At 43.5% G+C, this 23,915-nt stretch overlaps 1 protein-coding gene across 1 annotated transcript in view; it reads right to left on the bottom strand.

Moving 5' to 3' along the window:
• The window catches only part of LOC122560219 (uncharacterized), a 36,354-nt gene that overhangs the window by 1,372 nt on the left and 11,067 nt on the right, over positions 1-23,915 (bottom strand). The window contains exons 3-5 of the mRNA XM_043710650.2: positions 21,702-21,825; positions 11,449-11,601; positions 2,640-2,822 (exon numbers count right to left, since the gene is read on the bottom strand). Coding sequence (XP_043566585.1) covers positions 2,640-2,822; positions 11,449-11,601; positions 21,702-21,825 — 460 coding nt within the window. The remainder of the gene's footprint in view (positions 1-2,639; positions 2,823-11,448; positions 11,602-21,701; positions 21,826-23,915) is intronic.

Genomic DNA, 23,915 nt, shown 5'->3' with positions numbered 1-23,915 from the left:
GTCGGCCAGCTAAATGATTAGATTAGATTAGGTTCACTACAGTGTGGAAACAGGCCCTTCGGCCCAACAGGTCCACACCGACCCTCCGAACAGCAACACACCCAGACCCAGTCCCCTACATTCACCCCTGGCTAATGCACCTAACACTACAGTCAATTTAGCATAGCCAATTCACCTAACCTGCACATCTTTGGACTGTGGGAGGAAACCGGAGCACCTGGAGGAAGCCCACGCAAACACAGACAGTCGCCCGAGGTGAGAGTTGAACTGTGAGGCAGCAGTGCTAAATCAAACCTTCCTTGTGAGGCATTTTGTTAGTATTGCTGGGAAGTTTTATTCTAACTTGCAGAGGTGTGGGAACCAGAAGATGATCCCAGAGAAGAACACCAAGGACCACAGAATACAGGGAGAAATAGATAGCACCAGAATACAGAACAGTGAGTTAACAGGTCAGAGTAAAGTTAGAAAGTAATGAAGTCCAAGTCAAGGTTACTGTGCATAGATTGAATATACTGAGATTGGTGTCAGTTGCAGGTGCAGATTGTCAAGTTGAATTAAGTTATCTGTGTGTATAACAAATTTCTGGCTCAAAGCAGGATAGAACTAGGTGCTAAATGTTCTTGGATACAAGATGTTTAGTAAAGGAAGGAAATGGTAGCTTGGTAGCATTGACTAAAATCGACAGGTATGATGTAATGGGATTCACAGAGACGTGGCTGCAAGGGAATCAAGGATGGGAGGTAAAGACTTGGACCCTATTAAGAGAAGATGTAGATGAACAGAGGGGGCAGGATTGCCTCATTAGTAAGAAATGAAATTAAATTGAGAGCAAAAGGAGATATTGGATCAGAAAGTGTAGCACATATGTGGGTAGAGTTGAGGAATTGCAAAGGACAGAAAACCTGATTGGACCTCCTAGCATTAGTCAGGATGAATGGCAGAAAAGCCATGTAAGAGAGGCACTATTATAATAATCATGGTGGACTTGAATATGGATAAAATCAGATTGGTAGTGGATCCCATGAAATGAAATTCATGGGATGTCTATGAGATTTTATTTGGAGCTGCTTGTGGTAGAGCCCACTAGGGAACAGGCAATTCTGGATTTGGTGATGTGTGATGAGGTAGACTTTATTTCTGAACTTAAGGTAACGGAACCCCTAGGGTTCTGATAGATATGATAGAATTCACCCTGCAGGAGAAACTGGAATCAGATGCTGTGCTATTACAATTGAATTAAGGGAACAACAAAGCCAGGAGGGAGCAGCTGGCCAGAGTTGATTGAAGGGGAGCTGAGCAGCGAAGCAGCAAAGGCAGGATTTTCTGGGAGTAATTTAAGACGCACAGCAGAAATTCATCCTGATGAAGGAAAAACACACTAAGGGAGGACAATACAACAATGGCTGACAAAGGAAGTAGGTCCACCACGCCCCTCTGAAGAGCATACCACTGAGACCTATCCAGACAGACAGGGTGGAACAGGTCAATGCAGTTGACGTGAACTAACATAGACTTCCAAAAGGCATTTGATACAAAGCTGCACATCAGACTTGTGAACAAGTTAGAGCTCTTGAAACAAAAAATGATTAAATTGTAAAATGTGATCATCACCATAAAACAAAATAATAGAAGATAATTTGGGAAAAGATAATTTCTTTAATGTGGGTGACAGGGGTCTTGCCTATCAGTTGGAGAACCAGTGGCAGGCTCTTGTTGCTATTAGGAGCTAATCAGGATCTTGGGGCAGAAGTCTATATAGAACTATGGGCAATCAGAGGCTGGCAGCTTTCCAGTGCCATGAGTGGTGCATGCCATGAGGATCACCAACATATACCCAAATAGAGGTGAGCATAGGCGAGATGGAAACTACAGGAAGGATATCATTGGGAGAGAGGGAGGGGGATGGGGCAGAGAGGAGAGGGGGAGGATGTTTCCTCAACTTGGATGCCCCTTCCTGATGCAGGGTGCCCGATTGGTCAAAAAGTGCAATGAATGACTGATACACTTCCCCCACCTCTCCTTCCCTGATAGGCCATCACCAAACATAGGAGGGCTCTCTATGTGACTTCTCAGATGGCATCCCCACCTGGCACTTGTTGAATGCTACTGATGGCAGGATGGGACTCCTCAAGCTGTCACTTAACACCTCAAATGGCCTCCAGGCAGGAAAGTCACCTGAAGACTGTATGAGAATGCAGTCGGGGTGGGTGCAATGGGGATCACCACCCTGCACTGCCCCCACTCGACCAATGGCCTCCCTGCCTCCGAACTCTCTCCTCTGAGGGGGACATTAAATTCCGTCAGAGGTCTTTTTCACAAATGAAATAAATTCTTTAATCCACAGGTTTATGAGCAAATCTATTAATCAAGATTTAAAGGTACAATTAGTTCCATTTTCTCATGGGGACAGAGATCAACATTCAGTTCCCAGAAACTAAAAAGGTCTGCTCTCACACATTGGTTGAAAACCTTTGATATCTTGCCACACTGCACATGAAAGTTCTTGTTGGCTCACGTTAAATATGAATATAACAAAACTTATGCAAGCAACATAATGATCATAGAATAACAGGAAATACTTTTCAAGAAGTTACTTGAGCCTGAAATTTCAGTACAACTCTTTGGGTATCCCAACCTACCTAACATGTACCCAATCAAGTTGTCCATATTACCCACGTGACTGTTTGGGTATTCATCCATTTCCATCATTGGTGAAGTGACTATGGCCTGTACATTTTCTTTATCTTCTGGCCACTGTCTAAGGTAGGTAGCATAAACCCGACGTTCCATAAAAGGCTGTTGAACTAGAATAATCCTCTTTGCTGGAATTAAACAGAAAATTGACAAAACATTTCCATACAACAAACTGTAATTACATAGCCTTTTTACAAAAGTACCCAAATACTTCCACTGAAGCAATACAAGTATTGAAGCTGGTAATCAAGGGCAGCAAATGATTTGGAGATGCTGGTGCCGGACTGGGGTGTAGAAAGTTAAAAATCACACAACACCAGTTTATGGTCCAACCACCTGATGAAGGAGTGGTGCTCCGAAAGCTAGTGTTTCCAATTAAACCTGTTGGACTGGTGTTGTGTGATTTTTAACTAAGGGCAGCAGAGCCGCAGTCAAAAGTATCAGATGTTTGAGGAGGTTTAATAATTAACTTGTAAGTATTTCTGTAGCATGGTAATTTCTTTTAAAACACAGCGTGTGAGAAAGTCTTCGTGGAAACTAATGTTTTCTTCGCTCACGTTGGGAGAATTTATGAGTGGGGAAGTAAATAGTTGTGCATCAGGTTCCAGTTCAGAAGTTAGGGATTATTATTCTTTTCTTTTGATCAGAGGAAACACCATAATTTGATTTCATTTTGGGCCTTTCTGCAGAAGTCTTGACTGAAGCTGGAAATGTAATGCAATTGTTCCTGAAAAGGGGAGTTACCTGGAATTGTTAAGAAACAGATTTTAGTCAATGTACGGAGTTTAGTAAAAGTTCCAGACTATACCTTAAAATGGATGTTTGAAGCTGAGACGGTTGAAGATCATTTGCATTAAGACTCCAGAAAGAAACTATCAGAAACAAGACTGGGATTTAAAGCCATAATTGAAATAAGCCCTACAGGCATGATAAAGAAGAGAATTGTCTCTGGTGTGATTACTGTAGAAGGAGCTTTTGGGATTAATGGGATTACACTGGAGCATAGAAGGTTGAGAGGCGAGTTGATAAAAGTTTATAAAATAATGAGGTATAGCATTAATGATATTGTCTTTTCCCTAGGACCCTAGGATGGAGGATTTCATGACTAAGGGGCACATTCTTAAGGTGAGAGGAGAGAGAATAAAAAAAGACGAGAGGCAATTTTGTTACACAGGGGATGGTTCGTGTGTTGAATGAACTTCCTGTGGAAGTTGTGAATGTGGTATTTAGATAGGTACATGAATAGGAAACGTTTTGGAGGGATACAGGCCAGGACCTGGCTGAAGGGACTAGTTTAGTTTGGTATTATTGTTGGCATGGATTGGTTGAACTGAAGGGTCTGTTTCTGTGCTCTATAACTCTATGACTCTACGATGATATTATGAAACGTGTTTCAAAATCATTAAGCGTGTCACAGGTAAATAGTCTGGTTTACTCTATTTTATTTTCATATCTTTTGCATAATAAACTTCTATTTCATTGTTAAGTTCAAATCAGCAGCATTGTGTTCTCTGTTTAAGTGAGTGACTACCTCAGCAAAACCAAAGAATGGAAAATATGATCTATCAAATCAGATTTCAGTCTGGGATCTGACTTATGCTGTAATAACATCAACGGATCTTGGGCTTCATAAATAGAGGTATTGAGTACAAAAGCAGCGAACCTACACTGAACCCAAATACAAAGCTCTGGTTAGGCCCCAATCCAACAATGGGTGGATAATTTATTTGTTCGCAATGGCTAAGTACCACATTTCATGGTGTAGGTGACCATAGCGGTCTTCAAAACTTCCCAATTGTAGCAACAAAGGATGAAGCAACAATGAATGGAATTGTTGTAGGGATTCTGGTTAACCAAGTCCAACACACTGCATCCACCTGGACACGCCGCGCTGGCCTATTACCTTCCCTCAACCTCTTCATTTCCAACTGCCGCCGGGACATTAACCGCCTCAACCTGTCGACCCCGCTCCCCCCACTCCAACCTCTCACCCTCACAATGCGCAGCCCTCCAATCCCTCTGCTCTAATCCCAACCTCACCATTAAGCCAGCGGATAAAGGGGGCGCAGTGGTAGTCTGGCGCACTGACCTCTACACCGCTGAAGCCAAACGCCAACTCGAGGACACCTCTTCCTACTGCCCCCTCGACCATGACCCCACCCCCATTACCAAACCATCATCTCCCAGACCATACAGAACCTCATCACCTCAGGAGATCTCCCACCCACAGCTTCCAACCTCACAGTCCAGGAACCCTGCACTGCCCGGTTCTACCTCCTTCCCAAGATCCACAAGCCTGACCACCCTGGCCGACCCATTGTCTCAGCATGCTCCTGCCCCACTGAACTCATCTCTACCTACCTCAACACTGTCCTATCCCCCCTAGTCCAGGAACTCCCCACATACGTTCGAGACACCACCCACGCCCTCCACCTCCTCCAAGACTTCCGTTTCCCCAGCCCCCAACGCCTCATCTTCACCATGGATATCCAATCCCTCTACACCTCCATCCGCCATGACCAGGGCCTCCAAGCCCTCCGTTTTTTCCTCTCGAGCCGTCCCCAACAGTATCCTTCCACCGACACTCTCATTCATTTGGCCGAACTGGTCCTCACCCTTAACAATTTCTCCTTTGAATCCTCCCACTTCCTCCAGACCAAAGGGGTAGCCATGGGCACACATATGTGCCCCAGCTATGCCTGTCTCTTTGTTGGCTACGTAGAACAGTTGATCTTCCGTAATTACACCGGCACCACTCCCCACCTCTTCCTCCGCTACATTGATGACTACATTGGCACCACCTCGTGCTCCCGCGAGGAGGTTGAGCAATTCATCAACTTCACCAACACATTCCACCCTGACCTTAAATTTACCTGGACCATCTCTGACACCTCCGTCCCCTTCCTGGACCTCTCCATCTCCATTAGTGACGACCGGCTTGACACTGACATTTTTTACAAACCCACCGACTCCCACAGCTACCTGGATTACACCTCTTCCCACCCTATCTCTTGCAAAAATGCCATCCCGTATTCCCAATTCCTCCGCCTCTGCCGTATCTGCTCCCAGGAGGACCAGTTCCACCATAGAACACACCAGATGGCCTCCTTCTTTAGAGACCGCAATTTCCCTTCCCACGTGGTTAAAGATGCCCTCCAATGCATCTCGTCCACATCCCGCACCTCCGCCCTCAGACCCCAACCGTAACAAGGACAGAACGCCCCTGGTGCTCACCTTCCACCCTACAAACCTCCGCAAAAACCAAATCATCCGCCGACATTTCCGCCACCTCCAAAAAGACCCCACCACCAGGGATATATTTCCCTCCCCACCCCTTTCCGCCTTCCGCAAAGACCATTCCCTCCGTGACTACCTGGTCAGGTCCACGCCCCCCTACGACCCACCCTCCCATCCTGGCACTTTTCCCTGTCACCGCAGGAACTGTAAAACCTGTGCCCACACCTCCTCCCTCACCTCCATCCAAGGCCCTAAAGGAGCCTTCCACATCCATCAAAGTTTTACCTGCACATCCACTAATATCATTTATTGTATCCGTTGCTCCCGATGCGGTCTCCTCTACATTGGGGAGACTGGGCGCCTCCTAGCAGAGTGCTTTAGGGAACATCTCTGAGACACCCGCACCAATCAACCAAACCACCCCGTGGCCCAACATTTCAACTCCCCCTCCCACTCTGCCGAGGACATGGAGGTCCTGGGCCTCCTTCACCGCCGCTCCCTCACCACCAGATGCCTGGAGGAAGAACGCCTCATCTTCCGCCTCGGAACACTCCAACCCCAGGGCATCAATGTGGACTTCAACAGCTTCCTCATTTCCCCTTCCCCCACCTCATCCTAGTTTCAAACTTCCAGCTCTGCACTGTCCCCTTGACTTGTCCGGACTTGTCCGACCTGCCTAGCTCCTTTTCCACCTATCCACTCCACCCTCTCCTCCCTGGCCTATCACCTTCATCTCCTCCCCCACTCACCTATTGTACTCTATGCTACTTTCTCCCCACCCCCACCCTCCTCTAGCTTATTTCTCCACGCTTCAGGGCGTCGATTTTGCTGCTCGTCAGATGCTGTCTGAATTGCTGTGCTCTTCCAGCACCACTGATCCAGTACCAAGTCCTTGTTGTTGTCTAGAGCTGAAAATGTGTTGCTGGAAAAGCGCAGCAGGTCAGGCAGCCTCCAAGGAGCAGGAAAATCAACGTTTCGGGCATGAGCCCTTCTTCAGGAAAAACCCTTCTTCATTTTCCTGAAGAAGGGCTCATGCCCGAAACGTCGATTCTCCTGCTCCTTGGATGCTGTCTGACCTGCTGCGCTTTTCCAGCAACACATTTTCAGCTCTGATTCCAGCATCTGCAGTCCTACTTTCTCCTCGTTGTTGTCTAGGTGAGGTATTTGCTGTCAGTCTTTGTTCTTGTTCTGTTTATCCTTCCACTGGGAATGAGGAATGGATCCATTAATTAAGCAATGCTGAGAGCTTGCAAACTAGGTGGGTTATTGCATTAGACGCTAGCTTTTTATTTCTGAACTTGTTCCAACTGTGCAACAAACTTTATGAAGTGGGTTTGTGTGAGTGCTCTCCAAATAATTACTTAAAGGTCTACAGTATCATCATAACACAGGCTCCTTTTAGGGCACCATTAATATTGGAAATAAATATATGTTCCAATCAAATTAAAAGTAATGCGATCCAAGCAAATGGAACTTTCCCAATTGAATCATGATGTTGCCACTAAAGCTTAGAAGAGACTCTGTTCCCAGCAGCACCTGTGTGGTCAATATTCATCACCTCACATTTCTTTCTCAGGGCTACCTGGACATGGAGAGGAATGAAGAAAAAAGTGGATAGCCAGGCTCCCAAATTCCACTGCCCCCACCCCCCCACCTCCCTCCACTTCCTCCTATTTAATGGGACACATACGTCTGAAAAATGTAAAGTCCACGAGCAAATCCATGAGAACATTGCTGACCTTGTCCACACACTCCTTCGCTCTCAGCAGCCCCAGGGCATGGGGCTGAATGCAAAACTCTAATTGAGTGCTAATTGATAATCTCACTCAGAGCAGGCACAGGGTCTTCTAGATAGAGAAAAAGAAAGATTAACTTCCTGATGCAGCAGGGGCTGTTTTTGCAGAATGTTCCCACTAGGTAGTGTGTTGCATTTTGAGGAACAAAGTTTAAAAGAGTAAAGCAAATGGAAAGAAAATCACAATTCTCTCACGAAAATTAGGAATTGTACTTAGAATTATGTCTTTCATCAAATTAGTGCATTACAATTTTTAATTGCCAGTACAGTCCAAATGATGCATTTTTAAATGAGGTTTTTCCTTCATCTATGTCTCTCTCTGTGTTATTACAATCCCTTCCTCACACCAACTGAGGCTTGAATTTTGCAACCACTTTCCCTAACATGCCACCAAGCCAACAACAACTTAATCTTGAAAGTTGGTCAAGAACTGAGAACTTCTGGCAAGATGGCAGCACAGTCGGATGCTCCAGTTGGAGTTCCTCTGTGCGCCAATCCCTTTCCCATTTCTTTCTTTATTTCTGCTTTTCAGAGATTTTCATTTCTCCCCACCCCCCCCCCCCCCCCCCACAGACTGAATCAAGGAGCGAAGCGAGCACAGGGTTGATTCTTGCAGCGGAGCAGAGTAAATGAGTTGAGCCCCATGGCGGAGTGGGATGAATGGGCTGAGTCCCACGGCGGAGCAGAGTGAACGGGTGGGTCCCACGGCAGAGCGGAATGAACAGGCCGAGTCCCACGGCAGAGCAGAGTGTACGGGGGAGTCCCACGGTGGAGCGGAGTGAACGGAGGAGTCCCACGGTGGAGCAGACTGAACGGGCCAGGTCCCAGAGTGGTGGCAGAGCGAGTCCTGGATGGAGGCTGGTTCATGGAGGCACCGTGGCTTCATGGTCTGGGCCTGGTGGGCACAGACCGGAACTTAAGTATTTATGGTCACTTACTATCATTCTGGAATTTTTCAACTGTTCCCACGCAATCAATGTTTTTCACTCTGTAACAACACTATCTGTACCTAGGTACCCTGTACCTAAGATGGCGCTGAGAGGTGACATATCAAACTTTTCACTGCACTCATTCAAGTGCACTTGACAACACTTCAAATCGTGTCCGCAAAAGGATTCCAGATTTCAACAATCATTGAAATTAAGGTTCAAAGATAGGGACCATAAGCAAATGGAAGAGATCTTCACAGTTTTTTCAGTAATTTACTTTCTATCTTCCCTTGAAGGGTTGTCAATGCGAAATGTTAACTTGATTGCTCTCTCCGCAGATGCTGCCTGACCTGCTCATTATTTCCAGTATTATCTCTTTTTGTTCCAGATTTCCAACCTCTGCAGTAGTTTGCCTTTGTTTCAACAAAACTGAGCTCCTACTTTTCTTCTTCAGCAATTAGGGACAATTTCATTTTTAAGTGCTCCAGATACGGAATTGTAAACAAATTCTTCAATGGGAAAGGATTGACAATTCTGATTCTGACAGCTGACAGAGAAAATGTGGCCTAAAACTTCATCTCAGCAGATTCTTTTTCTACTTTACCTCTGTAATATCTTATACCAGGCAACCTTGGAGTGATTTTGGACATATTATTCATTTACTTGGATCTCAAATATGATATTAGACACTTCAACCCTGTTCCATTATTAAATAAAATCAGCTACAATCTTATTGAGTGGTGGAACAGGCTTGAGGGGCCAAATAGTTTACACTTGTTTCTACTTCTTATGTTGTTATGGATAACCCGACCAAGCCTTCAACTCTGCTTTCCTGTTGGCCTGAATCGCTTGATGATCAAAAAATCTAACTCAACATTGAATACATTCAACCATGAGGTTTAAAATGAGAGCTAGACATATATTTGGAAGTGATGAATTTAGAGGGCTAAGGAGATGGAGAATGGGACAAGATCAGTAGCTATTTCAAGAGCCAGTACAGATTGGATGTGTCAAATGGCCTCCTTCTGTCCTGTAAAACTCTATGATTCTATGATTTAGAATCCACAACTTTCTGTGAAAGAGGATTGAAGATTAAGTCCTCCTCTCCTCCATCTTAAATGAGAATAAACCCCTTATTCTCAAAATGTTTCCCCTAGTTCTATTTTCCCCTCCAAGTGAAGGTCCAATGTGTTCAACTTTCTTCATCTATCAACCACTTCATCCCAGAAACCAACTTATTGAACCTTCCCTGACTTGTCCCTTATGACAGTGTGCCCCTCTTGAACTGGCTCGATGGTAGAAGACAGAGGGTGGTGGAGGGTTGTTTTTCAGACTGGAGACCTGTGACCAGTGGTGTGCCACAAGGATCGGTGCTGGGTCCACTGCTTTGCGTCACTTATAAATGATTTGGATGTGAATATAGGAGGTATAGTTAGTAAGTTTGCAGATGACACCAAAATTGGAGGTGTAGTAGACAGCGAAGAATGTTACCTCAGATTACAACTGGATCTTGATCAGATGGACCAATGGGCTGAGGAGTGGCAAATGGAGTTTAATTTAGATAAATGGGAGGTGCTGAATTTTGGAAAAGCAAATCAGAGAAAGACTTGTACACTTTGGTAATGTGCAGGCGAATGTTGCTGAACAAAGAGAGTGCAGGTTCATAGTTCTTTGAAAGTAGAGTCGCAGGTAGATAGGATAGTGAAGAAGGCCTTTGCTATGCTTTCTTTTATTGGTCAGAGCATTGAGTTATAGGAGTTGGGAGGTCATGTTGCAGCTGTACAGGATATTGGTTAGGTCACCGTTGGAATATTGCATGCGATTCTAGTCTCCTTCCTATTGGAAGGGTGTTGTGAAAACTTGAAAGGGCTCAGAAATGATTTACAAGGATGTTGCCAGGGTTGGAGGATTTGAGCTAAAGGTGGAGGCTGAATAGGCTGGGGCTGTTTTCCCTGGAGCGTCTGAGGCTGAGAGGTGACCTTATAGAAGTTTATAAGATCATGAGGGGCATGGATAGGATAAATAGACAAGGTCTTTTCCCTGGGATGGGGGAGTCCAGAATGAGAGGGCATAAGTTTAGGATGAGAGGGGAAAGATATAAAAGGGACCTAAGGGGCAACTTTTTCACATAGAGGGTAGTGTGTGTATAGAATGAGCTGCCAGAGGATGTGGTGGAGGCTGGTACAATTACAGCATCTAAAAGGCATTTGGATGGGTACATGAATAGGAAAGGTTTAGAGGGATATGGGCTAAGTGCTGGCAAATGGAACTGGATTAGGTTATGACATCTGGTCGGCGTGGACAAGTTGGACCAAAGGGTCTGTTTCCGTGCTGTACATCTCTATGACTCTTTTAATAATTACATGTTATCCAGGTGTGTCTCACCAATGGCCTGAACTACTCTTCCCTTATGATCCATTTCCCCTTACAAAACCACATTTGGTAATAATTTAGGTCAAAATATGGTTGACTTTCTCCAGGTTCAGCAGTGTCATGGGTGAGGTAACTAGACTAAGCTGCTGGACTATTCATCCAATCATCCAAAGAGATGTGAGTTCAAATCCTACCAGTTTGACAATTTGAACTTTGTTTAATTCCGATATGGAAGAGACTGCACCAGTTCATTCCATATAGAGTCCTTAGAGTCATCAGAATGAGGAGACATCATCTCAACAGTCTGTCTACATTTGATCTGGAATTCCTGGCCATTGAAAGGATAGCATTGAATCATTGTATCACTCAATCTCCACAAGAAATATGTACTGAATAATAAATGGTCAGGCTGTTCTGTACCTGGAATGTTGTTGTCCTTCAGAGTTTGATATGCAAACCTTATATTCTCGCCCGTATTAGTGGCTTTTTTCTCCAGTATGATCTTGTCAGCTGGCACACCTAATTTAGTGGCAGTTTCAGCAAAAACATCTGCCTCTGATTGATGCCACACTCCTGTTTTTAAAAATCATATTTATGATAACAAGTAAGAGGAATGAGTTTCGAAATGTCATTAACAAGAAGGAAATAGATGGCTGCATTATTCATCAGTTAACATCACTGTTACTGTAACAATAATTTTTTAAAAGTTTAAAACTATATTTCAAGTAGCCACAGATGTGATGGGCAGAGTAACCTCTTTCTGTGCTGTAAATGTTTATACATGTTTGGAATATTCTAAATACCTGGAGAAGGGGCGTGCAGAAAATATGGGGAGAGGTCAGGCATTATGTAAACTGATTGTTGGAAGAGACAGTAAAGACACAAATTAACTGGCCTTCTTCTCTGCTGTAACAATTCTATGATTCTAAGTATAAATGAATAAAAGCAGTGGTACCTGAATTCCAGTGTTAATAATGAAGCATATTTTATAGAATGTACTGAATATCTGAGTTATATCAACAACAGAATCAACTTGAATTTACTTTAACAGATGAAACATCACAAAAGTGGTGGGTCTGTGGAATTCATTGTCACAGGAAATAGTTGATGCCAAAACATTGAATGTATTCAAAGTGTGGCTAGATATAGCAATTGGGGCGAATGGGACCAAAGATTATGGGAGAAAGCAGGATTAGGCCATTGAGTTGGATAATCAGCCATTATCATGATAAATGGCAGAGCAGGCTCGAAGAGCCGAATGGCCTCCTCCTGCTTCTATCTTCTATGTTTCTATGTTAAAGAGCCGAATGGCCTCCTCCTGCTTCTATCTTCTATGTTTCTATGTTAAAGAGCCGAATGGCCTCCTCCTGCTTCTATCTTCTATGTTTCTATGTTAAAGAGCCGAATGGCCTCCTCCTGCTTCTATCTTCTATGTTTCTATGTTAAACTGCTTCACTGGAGCTTAATAAGGCAGAAAGTCATTCAACAGATTTACTCACCCTCATAACTGTAAACGAAATATTTAAACAATTTTCTGTTATTAAAATATCTTATATAAACAATTTTAATTTTAATTTTGTTTGTGCTACCTGCCTCTATCAATGCAAATATTGTTTACAATTTAAAATCATATTATTAATGCATATTGTTCTCAATGGGATTGATTATAAATTTGCAACGACAAATATATTCTGAAACAATAAAAATGGAATCCACAAAAACAGTAAAACAGAACTATCCATTTATTGGTCCTCATTAGTACAAGAGGACATCCTGAACTGCTTTACAACCAATGGCATTCTTTTGAAATGTAGTGACATCTATAATATTGGGCAATGCATCTATTAATTTGTGCACAGCAATTTCCCACACACAACAAAGGAATGAATAAACAGATTTGTTTTGATATTGTTGAGAGCTAAATACTGGCCACGGCATTAAAATAACACTACATTTCTTTTTTTTAAATAGTTCATGGGATCTCTTCCATCCACTTAAGATGGAATAGAAATGTTCTGTTTAAATTTAAGCATAGCACTTCAGACAGTGCAGCTGTCCCTCAGTAGTGCATAGAAGTGCCTGCCGAGGTTATATACTGCACTTTTTGAGGTAGGACATCAACCCATAACTTCCTTCCTCAGAGAAGACAGCTACTGCTGAGCTAAAGTGTATACCTAAATAATTCACCAAGGCTTCATCATAAATGTAACATTAATTATGTTCAGAATAAACTCTTGCATTCTTTTTGGCCTATTTGACAAAACCCAGTATACCTTAATCTTCTTAGCTTATTTATTAATTGTGTTAATTTTGAATATAATTGATAAAGTGAATTTATTATCTTCTTCACAAAAATGTGAAGAGTCCAATAGGATAACATTTGTGAAGCTTTTGACCCTTTTGTGAAACAAAAGCAAGAACTGCTGGAGAAAATCAGCAGGTCTGGCAGCATCTGTGGAGAGGAAGTAAAGTTAATGTTTTGAGTCCAGTGACTCTTGTTCAGAACTTCAGTTCTTCAGTTCTAAAGAAGGGTCACTGGACTCGCAAAGTTAATTCTGCCAGACCTGCTGAGTTTCTCTAGGCAAATTTTACAAACCCACCGACTCCCACAGCTATCTGGACTACACCCCTTCCCACCGTACTTCCTGCAAAAATGCCATACTCTATTCCCAATTCCTCTGCCTCCACTGTATCTGCTCCCAGGAGGACCACTTCCACCACAGAACACACCAAATGGCCTTCTTATTTAGAGATCGCAATTTCCCTTCTCACGTGGTTGAAGATGCCCTCCAACGCATCTCATCCACATCCCGCCCCTCCGCCCTCAAACCCCACCCCCCCAACCGTAACAAGGACAGAACCCCCCTTGTCCTCTCTTTCCACCCCACCAACCTTTGCATAAACCTCATCATCCGATGACATTTCCGCCACCTCCAAACAGACCCCACCACCAGAGATATATTTCTCTCCCCACCCCTTTCTGCTTTCTGCAAAGACCATTCCCTCCGTGACTACCTAGTCAGGTCCAGACCCCCCTACAACCCACCCTCCCATCCTGGCACCCTCTCCTGCCACCACAGGAATTGCAAAACCTGCGCCCACACCTCCTCCCTCACCACCATCCAAGGCCCCAAAGGAGCCTTCCACATCCATCAAAGTTTTACCTGCACATCCACCTATGTCATTTATTGTATCCGTCGCTCCCGATGCGGTCTTCTCTACAATGGGGAAGACTCGACGCCTCCTAGCAGAGCGCTTTAGGGAACATCTCTGGGACACCCTCACCAATCCAACCCACTGTCCCGTGGCCCAACATTTCAACTCCCCCTCCCACTCTGCTGAGGAAATGCAGGTCCTGGGCATCCTCCACTGTCGCTCCCTTAGCACCTGACGCCTAGAGGAAGAACGCCTCATCTTCCACCTCAGAACGCTTCAAACCCAGGGCATCAATGTGGACTTCACCAGTTTCCTTATTTCCCCTCACCCCACCTCACCCCAGTTCCAACCTTCCAGCTCAGCACTGTCCTCATGACCCATCCTACCTGCCAATCTCTCTTCCCACCTATCCACTTCACCCTCCCCTCTGACCTATCACCTCCATTCCCACCCCCATTGTACTCTTGCTACCTTCTCCCCAGCCCCACCCCCACCCATTTATCTCTCCACCCTCTATTCCTGATGAAGGACTTTTGCCCGAAATGTCGACTTTCCTGCTCTTCGGATGCTGCCTGACCTGCTGTGTTTTTCCAGCACCACTCTGATCTAAAAACTGCTGAGTTTCTCTAGCAATTTCTGGTTTTGTTTCAGATTTCCAGCATCCGCAGTTCTTAATTTCATTTGACCCTGTTATGAGTCTGCCTTAGAGCTGCAGGGGTTTTCTTGAAAACAGCTGTTCAGAAACTTGAGCATCATTGAATTCCATCCCAGGTTATTGTTCAAATTGGATATACAATGTCCCATTGTATATTAATGATCTAGACCTGGGTGTTCAGGGAACAACTTCAAAGCTGGCAAATGATACAAAAATTGGAAGCATTGTAAACGGTAAGGAGGACAATGTAGAACATCAAAGAGGTATAGAAAGAATGACAGAGTGGGAGGATATGAGGCAAATGAAGTTGAATTCAGAGAAATGTGAGGTCATGCATTTTGAAAGGAAGAACATGAACACATAACTGCAAAAGAGGGACAAAAGAAGAGCGGGAGCAGAGACCCTGGGTATGTGTACAGATTGATCACTGGAATTGGCTGGATAGTTAAAAGAGCAATTAATGCATTCTGGGCTTTATTAATAAGGGCATGGAATACATGAACAAGGTGGTACTGAACTTGTACAAGACATTTGTTAGACCTGAGCTGGAGTATTGTGTACAGTTCTGGATGCCACGCTATAGCAAGGATGTGAACGCATTGAAGAGACTGCAGAAGAGAGTCACAAGAAAGATTCCAATGATGAGAAGCTTCAGGTTGTGAGTTTGCTCACTGAGCTGGAAGGTTTGTTTTCAGATGTTTCGTCATCATGCTAGGTAGCATCATCAGTAACCCTCTGATGAAGCGCTGGTGATATTGACCAAGACACATAAATAGAAATTGGGAGATAACACCAGCACTTCACCAGAGGCTCACTGATGATGTTACCTAGCATGGTGACAAAACATCTGAAACCAAACCTTCCAGCTCAGCCAGCAAACTTAAACCTGAGCTACAAATTTTCTCAAAAATCGCAAATGAGGAGCTTCAGTTATGAGGACAGATTGAAGATGTTGAGACTGTTCTTGTTGAACAGAAGAATGCTGAGATGAGGTTGGATAAAAGTTTTCAAAATCAGGAAGAAACTGGATACAGGAGATTGGGAGAAACTATTCCCACTTGTAAAAATATCAAGAACAAGATGACACATTTAAAGTGATTTGCTAAAGAAACAAATATGATGTGAGAGAAAACTTTCTTTCAGAGAATGAGTGACTCGGGGCAGCAATACACTACTTGGTAGTGTGGGGAAGACAGATTCAATTGAGGCATTCAAGAGATGACTATTTAAATAGAAACAATGTGCAAGGGGATTGGAAAAAGTCAGGAGAATGACACTGATGATGCTCTTTGGGAGAATCAGTACAGACACAATGGGCCAAATGACCTCCTTCTGCATCCTAAGGCTTCTGTGATTCTGTGTCTTCCTGATAAACTTTTGGATTCCATATTTAAAACTTTTGTACTTTTTCTTCAGTGTGACATGTTAATATTTGAATATTTAAAGCAAGGAGGTATTTGCTTCACTACTATATTAGTATAGGATTTTGTATTGATGACCATTTTTCGTAATTAGTGTCTAATCTAAGTGCAGTCTGAACTGCACTGAAAGGATAGACAAAAGTCTTTGCTTACCCTTCAAGACAGAACACTATCCCTTGCACCTTTATCTCGTTGAATAATCAGGGGTCAAAACTGCAACTTTCCACATATTTCACTTGAAAGCAGTACAGAAAAGGGAGGTGAACATAACTGGTAACATAGTCCAATCAAGTAGGTCTGTGACTGTGAAAATGCCTTTTAGATTGGGATGATTGTCACCTGCTCACCATCTATTTATTCTCTGCAGAAAGGGCTGTCATCAGCTAGAAGTTAGTTGTAATGGCTGTGGGGTGAGGACTGGAGGGCAGCTGGGAGGGATACCTGCACAGAAACTGAAGTCCTTGATGCTGGGCCTGTAAATGAACAAACAGCCTGATGTCTAGTGCAGGTGCGAGAAATGGAGAAGTGTTGAAATTGGAATCATAGAGTCATAGAGATGTACAGCATGGAAACAGACCCTTTGGTCCAACCTGTCCACGCCGACCAGATATCCCAACCCAATCTAGTCCCACCTGCCAGCACCCAGCCCATATCCCTCCAAACCCTTCCTATTCATATACCCATCCAAATGCCTCTTAAAAGTTGCAATTGTACCAGCCTCCACCGCATCCTATGGCAGCTCATTCTATATGCGTACCACCCTCTGCGAGAAAAAGTTGCCCCTTAGATCTCTTTTATATCTTTCCCCTCTCACCCTAAAAACTGCCCCAGCTTGTTCAGCCTCTCCCTGTATCTCAGATCCTCCAACCCTGGCAACATCCTTGTAAATCTTTTCTGAACCCTTTCATCTTTCCGATAGGAAGGAGACCAGAATTGCACACAATATTCCAACAGAGGCCTAACTAACGTCCTGTACAGCCGCCCTCCACTGGATTTGCGGTACAAATGGATGCAGCCAGATTTAATGGCTGGCTCTTCCCATTCTCAATTTTTTTTATGTTCCACGAACATGTAACAAATCCATTTATAAAATGCAAGTCAAAGCTAATGTATTTACCAAATTATGAAGAGTGGAAATTTCAGTATGTTTATCTTTACATTGTTGAATTTGAAGAGGCACAACAAAATTTTCCCAAAGGATATCTTTCAAATATAGCCCTTACGAACACAAAAGGTTAATTGTAAATGCAAAGTCATAAGGCTGCTACATCAAACTATGAACGACAGCAGAAGATATAGTAATGCCAGAAAAAAAATGATGCAATATATGCAACAGAAACACAATGGGCAGAATCTTCTGGTTCTACCCTAAGCTTTTTGAGGGATGGGCAGGCAAGGAGGTGGGCAAATTAATAGGGTGGGAGGCAAAATTTCAGTTTCCAAATGCCAGGATAAAGATTGGGGATTAAGTTTTCAGAACCTATCAGGTGATCAAATTTCAGAACGTCTCCTGCATTTGTTAGCATGCCATGAATACTCAGTGACATTCCAGTCCAAGGAATTACAGAGGAACCTCAACTATCCAAAGGGCACGGGTGGTGAGTATTTCGCTCAATTAATCGAATGCCGGATAATCAATGCCAGATAATATAGTTAGCCACGCATCAGGACCTTGCGATCTTGTTTGGATAATCCAAAATTCGATTAATTGAATACCGGATAAATGATGTTCCTCTGTATATTAATGGGCACAGTATTGTTAGCCAAGACATGTTGGTCATATACCAGACGACCCATATAAAGCTTGTACCTGGAGGCATGGACTTCTTCCCCAACCTCTGATGAGTAGGAACTTGTTCAGCTGCTTAGCTTCATCATGACCAAGCTGTTTCATTATGCAAATATTCATTGTGTATTGGGTGAAGCTTAACAGGGTCCACCAGCTCATGTGAAGTCTCAGTTATCTGTGGCCTTGCTTGCTGTAGCTCTTAAAAGCAGACTGTAGTGTAAGGGGAGAAGGATGACTGGACTCACAAGTGAGGCAGCCATATTGGCTGATACCATCTAACGGACTAGGGCAGACAAGGAGAGCTCAATGAAAAAGGCTCTGAAGTGGAAACGGGACTCTACTGAAAAGGGGGATCAACAGAAAAGTTTCATAGAAAAGTGGGCTGCTGGGAAAGAAAAGTAGGGAATGGAACTGAAGAGGCTGCTGACACCCCCAAACTTCTCTCAGTATGCATGTGCAAACTGTACACGTGCAGTACCTCTGCCAGTACTGCCAGAGGTGTCATTCCTTCCAGTTCACTCATACTTATTTTGCTGCAGCCATCTTTTTTATTGGCAAAGCATTTCACTAGGTGTTCATGCACAGAATGTGAATCTTTAGGAGGAGTCAGGAGATACTGTTGGAACTTGTTAGCAGCAATGGGAAGATACTAGGCAATGGAGGAAAGAAAATGGGATGCATATGTGAAGAGAAAGCAGAGCAAGGGTCACTGGACTCAAGTTTCTCCAGCAATTTCTCTTTTTTGCTTCGGATATACAGCATCCACAGTTCTTTGTTTTATTTTACAGTTATGAAGGGGAAGACATTTTCTAGAGGAAGGTGTACAGAACAAGGCTGCAAATATCTTTTACATGGCACCATCAGAAAGGGACAAACCAGTCAGGGGTCATGCAAAACGTACTTCAACATGGACAGTTGCCATCAGGCAGGCTTTCACCCTGCTGAGGATCCATGGGTATAATGACAATGTCAAGGTCTCAGACAGAAAATATTAATTGCATTCCTGATATTTCTTCACAGATCAGTATTTTCCTGCCAGATGTTTGTCCAACTCAGCTCAGTGGGCGGCACGGTGGCACAGTGGTTAGCACTGCTGCCTCACAGCGCCAGAGATCCGGGTTCAATTCCCGCCTCAGGCGACTGACTGTGTGGAGATTGCACGTTCTCCCCATGTCTGCGTGGGTTTCCTCCGGGTGCTCCGGTTTCCTCCCACAGTCCAAAGATGTGCAGGGTCAGGTGAATTGGCCATACTAAATTGCCCATAGTGTTAGGTAAGGGGTAAATGTAGGGGTATGGGTGGGTTTCGCTTCGGCGGGTCGGTGTGGACTTGTTGGGCCGAAGGGCCTGTTTCCACACTGTAATGTAATCTAATCTAAAGCTCAGCAGCTGTAATAGCATGACTAAGGTTAAGCAGGAGGAGGATGGGAAGAAGGAAGGAATAGCAGCAACTGAAGCAAAGAGTTGAGGCTCAGGGGACTGCAGCTGCAGTATATATGAAGTGGGGAATGAGTCTTCAGCATTGTCGAGCAGGCTAGTGGGACAGAGTGTGTGAATCACAGGGTCATATCAAGGATAAGCTCTACCTGTGGGCTTATCTCAGTGCTCATCAGAATGTGACCCTAGATACATTACCCACTGAGCTGAGTGATTCTGTGCTGGTGGAGGGTGAGGAGGAAGGTCTTGCACTCTCTGAGGGTCATGACATTCTCTCTGACATGTTTAGTGAGGTGCTGGTAAAGATGGCTTAGGAAAAGGGTATCCATATACTGAGTAGCAAAATAAAGACTCATTCGTGTTGTGAGGTTTTATTCAGACATTGCTATTTGGCAATGGGAATAGCTGCGTTGAGGCTTTCTCACTAGTCAGCTCTAGACATCCAAAATCCCCTTTGGCACATGTGGCCTCCCTAGACAGCTGGATACCCTGCTCTTCAAAGGGAATGTGAAGCCCTACATCCCCTTTGCTACTCCAATGACCCTCCCCAATAGTTCTCCCTCCCCTTGCTTGGGTATATTTCTGCAGGTTGTGTGCATTCTTCACCTGGAGACGGTATTATGAACCAGACCAAAATATATTAAGAAGATAGTCTAGATTTGAACCTTTATTTTATTTTAAAGGTAAGCATAAGGTGTTGTATTCCAGATGCAATTCGACTGGTCAAATTACCTGGTTTGAAGCAAAACACACTTTATTCATACAATATAGTTAAAATACAACAAAAGAAAAAAAATAAAGAAAAGAATTGTCTAAGCTATCATTCTATCAAAATGCTTAACCAATTAATAGATCCAGTATCTATTAGTAATTAACTGTTCCAGTATAATTATGTCCCATAAACACACCCTGACAAAGACAAACAGATTGTCTCACATGCAACTCCAGCAGCAGTAAGATAACCCGAGGCTTTGAGCTGTAAGCAAGAGAGGAAAAACAACTCCCACAACTTCAAGACCCCAGCAACAACCGCTAACGAAATGAAAACTCCTGTTTCTGTGAAAGTTTGATCCCACCCATTCATGCTGCTTCTATTGTTCTAACTATAAAAAAGAAATCCAAGACCTCACAAACTGTTTATTCTAATGGCTCTGCATAAACTGCTCTGTACTTCTGACTTAAACACTCTCTTCAAAACAAAGGACAAAATATACCTCTTAAAGCCATAGTATCATCACAAGGGTCAGAAGTGTTTAGAGATATTAGTGTAGGTATGTGAACACTTTGAAGAGTTCATCCCCAGAGCTGTGATTGTCTATGTGCTTTACAAGTAAGAAGAAAGTGGTTAGTGGGGGAAATAGGAGTAAAAGGTGTTCCAGTGTCAATGGAGACCCAGAGTTGATCCAAATCAAAACAGAATCATAAGCTGCAGTAACCGGAGGTATCTGTGAGGTGTTCATCCTGAAGCCATGTTTTGTTGAGGTTTAGTTGTTGGAAAGTTATCAGACATGTACATTCTGCTAGTTGTGGCGAAGGGTCAGTGAGCTGTGAGCTACTGAGTGTTGTAGCTCCTTTTTTTGTTTTAGCTGTGAGCCTTGGCAGAGGTGTAACAGCCAGTAACATGGTGGCGTAAGGTGGAGATGCCTGGTAACCAAACTTGTGTGTGGCAGTTTTCTGCAGGGGCAAGCTTACAAAGCTAACCCTCGCTTACAGGGGCATGAAACATTGCGATCCTGGTAAAGTGCACCAGGTCATTGACCTTCTTGTGACACTGGAGTATTATATTATTTAATGTCCAGGATGGGAGATGTTACAAACCATAGCGGTGCCTTTGTTCCAAGTAAGTGAGATCACCTGGGATGGGTGGAGATGAAGATGAACAGAGATTGTGTAATGGGTTGCAGAAAGTGAACTGCTCTCCACGTACTTTTAAAAATATGGTGCCTGGAAGTTGGAGCTGGTAGGGCCCAGCAGATAGTGGTGATGGTGGTTGGGGATGTAAGAGCTTCGTGTCCACCTTCTCTTGAAAATTCAGCATCTTTCCTGCATATGAGTCAGTAATGGGCTCAGAGGAATATAATTGTCCAAGAAAGCTCGATCCATTTACAAGCAGAAATATTCCCTGCTTTTAGGCCCTTCTCCAAGCTTAGTCTCTTGGTGAAAAAATGATTCTGCCCCTTGTTTTATCTGCATATGTTTAAGAAATATTGTTTCTTACCTACAGTATGGTTTCCTAGGTAGCCAGTAAATAGTATCCACGGAGCCCAATTTTCCAGGTAAAGAGTTGCAGCTTTTTCAGCCACCCGAATGTCATGACACCCCAGACCTATTATTACGTCACTCTGAAACACAGGGACACTCAAACAGCCTTCTTGTACTCACTACCAACAATTTCCACATCAATATTAATAACAGACTCGCACAAAGCGATGTGAAATGTTACCGAGAAAAGCACATAAGCCGAAATGTTACCTGTCTCTCTCTTGATAGATGCTGCCAGACATGCTGAGCATTGTTAGTATTTTTTAGGGTTTTTATTCTAAGATGCCAGCCTCAGCAGTATCTTGCTTCTGTGTTCAAGATAGCCCCTCACCTGATTTGCTCAAGCAGACACACCAGTGTCTCTTCATTGCTATTGTATCTCTTCCTTATTCCAGTTCCCTGTAGTCAATGAAACCCTTTGCATTGTACAGCAGTTCCTGTCACTTCTTTTTAGCAAGTTAGATTTTTTGCAGCTGCACTTTATTTTGAACCAAAAATATAAAGTGAATCAGCACCATTAACATAAAGTGAATCAGCACCATTAATATAAAGTGAATCAGCACCATTAACATAAAGTGAATCAGCACCATTAATATAAAGTGAATCAGCACCATTAACATAAAGTGAATCAGCACCATTAACAGGTCCAGACAGCAGGCAGTGGAAGGGTCAGGGCCGCTGACTGTCAACCCCGCTTCCACAACTATATTTGTACCCGGGTGTCCTTGGATAGGAAATAAACGTTATCCACCTATAATCTCGATGCCTTTAGAGTAAGTGGGTACTAAAGGGGGTACAGTGTTTTATCTTCCCTTCCAATTTTATTTTAATTCAGTCTCTTTCCCTCTCTCCTTTCCTCCATTACTTTTGATGGTCTGCATTGTCCTTAGAGGCTTTGCAAATGAATGATTCAATTAGAAATTTGGTGATTTACTGGTGGTGATTATTAGATGAGAAACCGTGGTTTGGTGATAGGAACAAAATGTTCAATTTTGTATAAGAGTACTTCTGGAGATAAAAACAAATAAATGCAGTGAGTCAGAAGAGAGGCAGGCAGTGCTTGTAAATTGTTGTTTAATTCTTCACACTGTTGAGTTGGTGGTGATTAAATTAAAAATAAAGCAATTCTGAACAGGGAGGAGTTGGTGTAGTAATGTCACTGGACTAGGAATTCATAAACCCCCCTGTAAATGTCTCGAGAGCATGGGTTCAAATCTCACCATAGCTGATGATAAAATGTGAATTCAATTGAAGAAAAATCTCAAGTAATTCAGAGGGTTCTCCTGGTGTGGTATTGTACCTACCTTTGGGTCAGGAGGCCTGAGTTTAAGTCCCATCTGCTCCAGAGGTGTGCTGTAACATCTCTCAACAGGTTGATTAGGGAGTTTAGGGATGGCATGGTGGCTCAGTGGTCAGCACTGCTGCCTCACAGTACCAGGGACCTGGGTTCAATTCCTGCTTTGGGTGACTGTCTGTGTGGAGTTTGCACATTGTCTGCATGGGTTTCCTCCAGGTGTTCTGGCTTCCTCCCAAATCCAAAGATGTGCAGGTGAAGTGAATTGGCCATAGTTTTCGGTGCATTAGTCAGGGGTAAATATAGCATAGGAGAATGGCTCTGGGTGGGTTACTCTTCAGAGGGTCAGTGTGGACTTGTTGGGCTGAAGGGCCTGTTTCCATACTGTAGGGAATGTAATCAAATCTATTCTTTCATTTTTGGTCCCTGGTTCAAATCAGGTAAGTGGCCAAACAAAAGTGACACCGTCTCAAGCAGATGGAAGAATGCAGCCTGAGCTGTGTTTGAGCAGTTTCAATTTGGTTCCTTCAATGAGTATGAGGTGAGGGTACTGACACAGCATAAAGCTGAACACAAATCAGCATTAAGATATGAAACTTTTCTCCCTATTTTATGGCAAAAATATATGTTGGGAAATGACATATTGTAATTTTCTACTCAGTCAAGAGGGAGAAACCAGTAAAAAAAACAGTTATACCTGGAGGTGAATGTACTGGTTACACTGGAGCTACATTCTGACATATGCAAGGTGAGGCAGACCAGTATGAATCATTCACCAGTCTTACTGGTTTTCTCTCCTGGTATAGCAACGCAAAAGCCCTCCCTTTTAAAATGGCAATCGTATTCAAACAGGCTAGCATTGGAAACAGGTACAGC

Source organism: Chiloscyllium plagiosum, unplaced genomic scaffold (genome assembly GCF_037043375.1).
Source record: "Chiloscyllium plagiosum isolate Xiang-an unplaced genomic scaffold, Cpla_swu_hap1 HiC_scaffold_15, whole genome shotgun sequence".
NCBI lineage: Eukaryota > Metazoa > Chordata > Chondrichthyes > Orectolobiformes > Hemiscylliidae > Chiloscyllium > Chiloscyllium plagiosum.
Note: the sequence above shows the minus strand (reverse complement) of the source record. Positions and strands in the feature narration are given on the sequence as shown.